A 9012-nucleotide genomic window follows, 5' to 3' on the forward strand; every position below is an offset into this window, starting at 1 on the left:
CGGCTTGTTGACTGCTATTGGCACTCCCTTGAGGTTTGTGAGCTAGCTTAGGACTTGTATTACCTCTCCGATGTTCTCCATTATAATTAATGGCTCTATGGAGGGGTTTTTTCATGGTAGAAAAGGTTTGTGATAAGGTGACCCTTTATCTCCTTTCCTTTTTGTTATGGTGATGGAGGTTCTATGTTATATGTTGAATCGGCCTCCCTAGAGTTTCTAGTTTCATCAACATTGTGAGGCGGTTAGTTTAACTCATTTGACCTTTGTTGATGATCTTATGATAGTTTGTGTTGCAAATGATTCCTCTCTGAGTTTTATTAATGAGACTCTTTGAAAGTTTGGTGAGCTCTCAAGTATGTTTGCTAATCTTGGAAAAAGTTTTATGTTTCTTACGGGGGGTTAATAGTGAGGTAAAGTGAAGAGATTAGTTGCTTTGAAAGAGATGAAATAATTTGGTGAACCAATACTTCACTTGATTAACCGGTCAAACGATGAACCATAATGATCAAAGTTGTGCTTGGTAACCATCCATCAACAAGTTGGTAGTCTACAAACACTAGATTGTACCAAATCTAATGGATGTGTGATGCGATGAAACGACCCAACAAGTGAAAGAATTTAATGCTCGATGTCAAAACTAAATCAGACAAAGATGCTTCAGACTATACCCTTCGACACTTGTAAATAGCCCACCAGAGTTCAACATTAATTACGGACCTCAGATTGGAGAATGTATACTGAGCTAATAAAACTGTCATTTTCCATTCATCCCCATCCTCTCTAATTTCATTGAATCCATCTACTCCATTCACCTGACAGTACTTAAGACATACTGTAAAAGATCCAAGGGATGTGTTTAGGTTTAATTCAATCAACTTAAATATTTTAATTCTTATATAATATATTATTTTCAAAGAAGGAAGTCCTGAAAGAAAGAAACATTTTAAAAGTATAAAAATAAGAAAAAGCACAAGCATGAAGTTCATATTCTGTAATGGTTGGGCAATGATTTGCCATCTAACTCCTTGTTGAAGAATCTTGTTATGTAATCAGCATATGTGAATTGTTGATATACAGCTGGTGTTACTTGTGAGATTAGTTCCGGAAATGGTCCATATAAGTTATCTCTGATTCTAGGATTGTAGAAAACCGCAACTGAAACACGTGCTTCTGCCTTTCCATTTGCCAATACTCTGTGCTCCACGCTCTTGTACACATCATTTGACACAATCTGTAAATAAAATTAATTCTAATATTACACTTTTGTTCAAACAAAAATCATTAATGCAAGTGACTCTCTATTTCATTCATTATTCACCACAGGTACAAGTGATTGTGATTTGAATCATGGTGTTCCACTCGTTCCACAAGGACCAATTACAAGAACTAAGGCATCAAAGATTCAACAATCCTTCATTTTTCATGTACAAGAATGGATAGACAAGAGACGAAAGACCATCTGGAGTTTTGAAGATCAATGTTTTCTCAATTGAAGTGGACTATGGGGTAGAAATTAAGCTTTCATGAAGCCAATATTTTGAAGACCTCATGACTTACTTAATATCACATTTTTATTATCTTTCCATTTGTTTTAATTTAACAAGTTAGGGTAATTATCATTAACAGCTTAGTATTAAAGATGATGGTGAAATTAGTTGTTGGAAGATAGAAAAAATAGTTAATGTTTTAAAGACTTTTGGTATTTTCATTAATTAGGATAAAACCTTTACAAAGCTATATAATGTCTTTATCTTTTCATTTGAAAAAACAAGACTTTTGATTAATGCAATTTGAAATCTCATTTTTTAGACTTTTCCCTTAATTTGCAATTCTTGTGATAGAATGCATGTGAGTCATTCAATCTAACATTGATCAAGTTTGATTGTGGAGTGACTCAATTTAGAACAAGATTTTCAAATTTTGTTTCTAGATCTTTGATCTAAGAAGTAATCTAATCTTCACTTTCTTTTGATCAAAGAAGGATATGAGGAGTACCAAAATGAAAGAAGAGAAGAAAGAGGGATAGGAGGAGTGAAGCTCAAAATTCCCACTTTTCACAAGGCAATGGATATAAAGGAATATTTGCAATATAAGAACAAAATTGAGCATGTTTTTATTGCCATAATTTTAGTGAAGAAAGGAAAATGAAGCTTGTTGTAGCTGAATTTGTGGATTATGCGAGTGTTTGGTGGATATTATTGAAACTTGAATGAAGAAGGAACTATGAAGAGCCAATTGAAACTTAGGAGGAATTGAAAACCCTAATGCAAAGGAGGTACATTCCTAATCACTATATTAGAGAACTCAAGCAAAAGCATTACTCTTTACAAAAAGGATCCAAAAGTGTGGATGACTATTATAAGGAAATGAAAACCTTTATGAATAGAACCAATATTGATGAAGATAAAGAAGATACAATGGCAAGATTCCTTGGAGGAATAAACAAAGAATTGGCCAACCAAGTGGATAGACAAACTTGCTTTGATATGAAAGAGTTGTTACATCTTACTGTCAAAATTGAAGGGCAATTAGCTTGGGAGAAGATGCACTTCAAGATGTATGTTTCTTTTAAATCTACTTCTTTTTCTACTACTACTTGGCAAAAGAATTCAAATAGTGAAAGTGGATTGCAAACCTAAAGGAAAGATTGAGTTTGAAAAGAAAGATAAGGTTGAGAGCTCCAAAGGTAAAGAGAAATTGAATGGATCGAAGGAAGTTCGAGAAAAGAATCGAGACAAAAAAAGTTGGAAATGCCAAGAGATTGGATATATTGCTCATGATTGTCCAAACAAAAGAACCATGATCATTAAAAATGGTGAAGTTGTCACCGATGGAGAAGAAGTGAGGAAGATGAGCTAATTGAAGAAACAGTTGAAGAAAATGAAGAAGAACTAGAAGATGGGAGTAAATTGACACTTGTTACAAGAAGATTTCTTGGTGCTCAAGTTAAGGAAAATGATATTGAAGACCAAAGAGATAATATTTTCCACTCAAGGTGTTTAGTTAATGGGATTCCTTGTAGTCTTGTAATAGACCATGGAAGTTGCACAAACATTAGTACATTTCTTATCAAACAATTGCTAATTCCAACTCAACATCATCCTAAGCCTTACAAGCTTCAATAGCTCGATGATAGTTGAACAATGAAGGTAGTTTCTCAAGCTTTGATTTCTCTCACCTTGGAAAAGTATAAAGGCAAGATCTTATGTGATGTGTTACCTATGCATGTTGGAGATATTTTGTTTGGACGACTGTGGCAATTTAATCGAAAGGTTTTGTATGATGGGTACTTGAATAGGTATTCTTTTACAAAAGATGAAAAAAAAAAACAATTTTTGTTCCTTTATGTTCGAAGGATGTATTTTCTAATCAATGAAAGTTAGAGAGAAAAAGGAAAGAATTTAAAGAAAAAGAATTGAGAGAAAAAAAAAGTGAGTGAAAAGTTAGATAAAAAAGATTGGAGTGAAAAGTGAAAATCAAAATGAAAAAAAAAAAAAAGGTAAGGTGCGTTGTTTGGAAAAAGTGAAAGAAGTGAGGAGGGCAATGTTTTCCCAAAAATCAATCTTTGTACTTATATATAAGGAAGGGTATTTGGCCTCTAATGTTAACAACTTGTCTTTGCCTAGAGTGTTTAAATCTCTTTTGTAGGAACTTGAAGATGTATTTCATCTAATGTTTTCCCAAAAATCAATCTTTGTACTTATATATAAGGAAGGGTATTTGGCCTCTAATGTTAACAACTTGTCTTTGCCTAGAGTGTTTAAATCTCTTTTGTAGGAACTTGAAGATGTATTTCAAGATGAAGCTCCTAAAGGATTACCACCTATTAGAGGTATTGAGCACAAGACAGAGTTCATTCATGGGGCTACCATTCCAAATAGGCCAACCTATAGAGCAAATCCAACTAAGACAAAAGAAATTCAAAGGCAAATGGAGGAGCTCATGGAGAAGGGGTATGTACGCGAAAGCTTGAGCTGTTTTATACCAGTTTTATTAGTGTCAAAGAAGGATGGAACTTGGTGCCTGTGTGTGGACCGTAGGGCCATCAACAAAATCCACTATAAAGTATCATCATCCTATTCCTAGGCTAGATGATATGCTTGATGAATTGCATGGTTCATGTTTCTTTACAAAGATTGATTTGAAGTTCGAATATCATCAAATTAGAATGCATGAAGGGGATGAATGAAAAACTGCCTTCAAAACTAAATTTGGTTTGTATGAATCGCTTGTTATGCCTTTTGGTTTAACTAATACTCCTAGTACATTTATGCGTTTGATAAATCAAGTTTTAAGAGAACTTTTTGGAAAATTATTCTTGTTTACTTTGATGATATTTTGATTTATTCAAAGACTTTGATTGATCATGAGAAGCATGTTAGGACAACTTTAATTACACTTAGACGAGAGGTTTTATGCTAACTTAAGCAAGTGTAATTTTTGCATGAAAAATATTAACTTTCTTGGTTTCATAGTGGGTAAAAATGGAATCGAAGTAGATGAAGAGAAAGTTAAGGCAATTAGAGAATGACCAACACCCAAAAATGCAAGTGAGATTAGGAGTTTTCATAGTCTTGCTAGTTTCTATAGAAAATTTATAAAGGACTTTAGTACTATAGCTGCACCATTGAATGATTTAGTGAAAAAGCAGGTTGCCTTTGAATGGGGAGAAAAGCAAGAGAAAGCCTTCAAAGAACTTAGAAAAATTGACGAATGCACTATTACTTGTTTTGCCTAATTTTGATAAAACATTTGAAATTGAGTGTGATGCAAGTGGGTTGAGCATAGATGTTGTTTTGATGCAAGACGAGAAGCCTTTAATGTATTTTAGTGAAAAATTAAGTGGGACAAGTTTGAATTACCCTACTTATGATAAAGAGTTGTTTGCTCTAATTCGTGTCTTACAGGTATGGCAACATTACCTATGGATTGGCCAAGAGAATTTGTGATTCACACTGATTATGAAAGCTTGAAGCACCTTAAGGGACAAACCAAATTGAATCGTAGGCACGCAAAATGGATTGAGTTCATTGAAACATTTACCTATGTAATCAAATATAAGCAAGGTAAAGACAATGTAGTAGCTGATCCTTTATCACGAAGGTACAATCTCTTCGCAGACAGAGAAGATGGGTTTCATGGCGGCGAGCTTCGCAAACGGAGAGCAAATGGAGCCAAACCTATGCGTCGTCGTCTGGGAGTGGAGCGAAGCGACGAATTGTGGATCTTAACAGAGATTCACCTTCGGGATTGGAAGTCTTCAACCAAAAGGAGTTGTCTGGTACGAGTAAGGGACAGCGACTAAGGGTCGATCTGATCTGGAACAGTGTGGTTCAACGACAGACGAGATTAGTAGATTTGGGCGAAAGATGAATTGAGACACGAATATGGAAATCAGAGACACAAACGGAGATGTGTAAACAAATTGGTAGTTTGCAATGTGCGAATAGGCAAATCTAAACGAGGACGAATGGAGACACGAATGTGGGCACGAGGGTGCGACAAACTGTGTGAATGGAAGGAGCGGTAGTGGTGGCAGTCGCAACGAAAGGAGTGGTGGTGGCGATGACGAGTAGAATCAGAGACAAGGATTTTGATCTGTGCGACAGAGCGAACTTCTTGGAGGAATGATCAATGAGGATTGGAGGGAATGTGGCCTTGAATTATTCCTGATGGTATGACTCTGCTTCCGTCGACGAATGAAGGGACAGTGGCCTTGTATTGATTACTGATATGGCTTTGCTTCCGTCGACGAATGATCAACAAAGGTGGACGAACGGGGATATGACGGCTAGAATACAAGGAGACAAAAACCCTATAGCTCTGGTACCATATTGTTTTTATGGAATGAATCTCTATTTTATTGATCATTTAGCAGAGGTACAAGTCTAATTATAGGCTAAAAACAAAGAAAGAACGCTCTAATTACGGCAATAGTAAGTATTATGATATTCTTTAACATCATATGAAAAAAATAAATTAATTTGATAGGATTTTAAAGAAAATTACTTGGACTAAATTGTTGCATGCAACCTGTTATATATTTAGCTAAACTTTTACGTTTGTGGGGGATGTATAAACAGATTTTTTAATAAATAAAAACAATATTAAATAATATAATATTTTAGAACTTAGATGTTGTATGTGTAGTAGAGGCTCGTTTGAAAATTGCTGATAGTCAGTTTGATTATTTAAAGAGAAAATCAATGTTCTTTCTATCATTTTTCTTTTTTAATATTTGACTTGTTTACACATCATCCAAGAGGTTTAGAAATAACTTTGCAATCCATCTTTGTTTTAAATAATATTTGAAAACAAAACCAATTTTCATCACAAAATTTTAGAATCCAAGTGTATAAGTGGATTCTGCTTGATTTTGCCATATTTAAAAACAAATATCTTTTTGGAAAAAGGAACTTTTTTTTTTATATTATTATTATTTATTTACTTTTTAGAGAACTAAGCCAAAAATAACATAGCCAATCTTTTATGTTTACCTGAAGCAAGTCACCGATATTGATAACAAGAGCGCCGGCGACGGGCTTAACGTCCACCCACCCACCATCGTGCCGGATCTGCAAACCGCCGATATGATCCTGCAGCAGAACCGTCAAAACTCCAGGATCTGTGTGCGATTTAATCCCCACCGTCAGATCCGGCTGTGGGCAGTACGGATAGTAATGCCCCACCATCATCCGCCCTTCTCCGTACGTCGCCTCCTTAAGCCGTTCTGATCTCAGCCCTAATCCTTCACACAGCACTTCCTCTAATAAATATCCTAACCTCTCTGTCTCCTTCGCCCACTCCGCCATCGCCTCCCTGCAAATGGCCGGAATATTCTCCGGCGCTGCAGCCACCGGTCCTAGTCCTATCTGAAGAGTATCTCTCCAACTCGCCGCTTTTGCCTTAAACAGATCGATGTTGGACAAGTACGAGACTCCGGTCTCAACGTCCCTCCGGTAGTACGACGATTTGGCCTCTGCTGGCAGTTCGTGGAAAGCTCTAATGGAATCGAGAATATCGTCGAGCACTTTTTGGGGAACTCCATGGTTGATTATTTGGAAGAATCCGAAGGTGGAGGCGGCGTTTCGGATGTGACCGACGATGGAGGAGCGGTTATCGGGGGAGTGGAGGCCGGCCAGGTCGATCGTGGGAATGACGACGGGGGTAGAGGAAGATGGTGATTTAGAGGTTGGTTTGAGGTCGGAGAGAGTTTCGGGTGGGTGGATGAAAATGCGAGGGATTTGATTGATGCCGGCGTCGAGAAGGCCTTTGACGCCGGCTTTGGTTTCGTCAAATTGCTTCAATTCTGTGGCTCGATCGAAATCAGCGGCCATTTTGACGATGTAGAATTTGTGCTTTGGAGTTGGGTTAGGGTTTTTGGAGGGGAATTTAGTTTGAAGCAGAGAGAGTGGGTTTGAGTTGAAGAGGCTGAGCATTGTTCTTCAAGAACCTAAAATAAGGTATATTTTAATTTATACAAAATTATATATATAGACAATTAATTAACATACCACAATTTGTCCAAACTGATTTACACTTTTCACTTAAACTCAATAAATAGTTTCCTTTCTTCTACTTTAATCGGTTGATTGGTTCACATTTATGTTTATATTCATATTTGATTTTGGAAATTGTTTTCTATTTCTTTTCTTTTTAAATTTCATAACTTCTTTTTTTCTTCTTTATTTTATTAATTTATTTAGTATATTTTAAGGTTAAATTTTATAAATATAACAAATAACGAAAAAAGTCAAAAAGCTCTTGAAGTCGATAATTTTTTTCCATAAATTTCACATTTGTTTTTTTATATTATGGATGATTCATCACGTCTATTTCTTCTTTTTTCTTATGATTTATTCATCCTCATGCCAATTTGTTATTTTTTTTGGAAATAACACTTCTGATTGTTCTCTTTTTAATCTCCCACTTTTACATTCTTCATCTTTGAATCTTCCTCAATTTCTCTGCATTTTTTTATTGGGTCGATTGCTTGCTCCTACGCATTGCAAAGATCTATAAATGAAGGAATGTACATAAACATATTTCTATATATATATATAAAAGGTAACAAAATAAAATTAAGATAAAAAAATTAGAATAGAATAAAAAGCATTATTTGATTTTTTTTCTTTGCACCTTTTGTTGTGACTTGTAAACATGAGTAAAAAAAAAAAAATTGAATATTTATACCCAAAGATTTGAAAGGAAAAAAAAATTTGAAAGGTTGAAAAAGATACAAAATAGTTAATACGAGATAAGAGAATATTAGGGAGATAATGAAATGTGCATGGTTTTACAAGATATTTAATTGTTAATTGATTTCTAAAATGTAAATGAAAAATCATTTACCTCCCAAACCTTAACCTCATTTACTTTAATTACTTTATTTTCATTAAACTTAAGTATAATTAATTCAAAAATTAGTTGGAGAGAATGAGTTCCATAATTAATTATATGAAAAAAATTAAAAATGAATTTACCATAAAATCAAAAAATGGTTTGGAACACGAAACTAAACTTAAGGGTATAATTGAATTTCTCCACATTATGGCTTTTATATATACTATAAATATTTTATCGTACATAATTAATGTGAATATATGATCTAAAATTTTTTTCAAGCGATATTTATTGAAAATTGTTACAATGTATCAAAAATGAAGAATAAGTAGATGGTTTGAGATTCGTTGTTATGGTTGAAGATGTAATTTATTTTTATATATATACTAATGTTTATTTCTAAATTAAAATTGCATTACTTTGTTTAATCTCATTTTAAATTACTTTTAGTGGTGAAAAAAACATAGTTCATTAAGTGTATTAGTATTCATGAAGTTTGTAGTTCGAATCTCCTACACAATTATACTAAAAAAAAAAGTTAGTCTTCGTAACATATTATTTTGTTTAGTAATATTTAAATATAAAAAATCAGTAATAAAATCTTTACACATGCAAAGGCTTGTTAATATTTTCTATTCGTAAAAATAGGGTGTCTTTATCGTAAAAAAT

The 9012-nt window shown here is 34.1% G+C and overlaps 1 protein-coding gene across 4 annotated transcripts; it reads right to left on the reverse strand.

Annotated features, from left to right (window-relative positions):
* Window positions 1-833: 833 nt before the first annotated feature.
* Window positions 834-7559, reverse strand: LOC101214319 (1-aminocyclopropane-1-carboxylate oxidase homolog 6). Of its 4 annotated transcripts, none has more exons than XM_004142325.3 (2): window positions 6498-7542; window positions 834-1231 (listed from the first exon to the last, which is right to left on the reverse strand). In XM_004142325.3, the coding sequence occupies exons 1-2, from the start codon at window positions 7437-7439 to the stop codon at window positions 983-985; spliced, it is 1191 nt and encodes a 396-aa protein (XP_004142373.1). In that variant the 5' UTR covers window positions 7440-7542; the 3' UTR covers window positions 834-982. The 4 variants fall into 4 exon arrangements, with proteins under 4 accessions (XP_004142373.1, XP_011655946.1, XP_031741659.1 ...); XM_011657644.2 differs by lacking the exon at window positions 834-1231 and adding an exon at window positions 4980-5318 and having other exon boundaries at window positions 6498-7558; XM_031885799.1 differs by lacking the exon at window positions 834-1231 and adding an exon at window positions 5338-5823 and having other exon boundaries at window positions 6498-7559.
* Between the last annotated feature and the right edge of the window lie 1453 nt (window positions 7560-9012).

Source organism: Cucumis sativus, chromosome 5 (genome assembly GCF_000004075.3).
Source record: "Cucumis sativus cultivar 9930 chromosome 5, Cucumber_9930_V3, whole genome shotgun sequence".
Taxonomy (NCBI): Eukaryota; Viridiplantae; Streptophyta; class Magnoliopsida; order Cucurbitales; family Cucurbitaceae; genus Cucumis; species Cucumis sativus.

Bases quoted from the DNA above. Each gene is read 5' to 3' on its own strand.
- LOC101214319 (XM_004142325.3), bottom strand. From the start codon at position 7,439: ATGCTCAGCCTCTTCAACTCAAACCCACTCTCTCTGCTTCAAACTAAA. The intron at 1,232-6,497 runs GTAAACATAAAA...TTTTATTTACAG, and splicing joins ATATCGGTGACTTGCTTCAG to ATTGTGTCAAATGATGTGTA.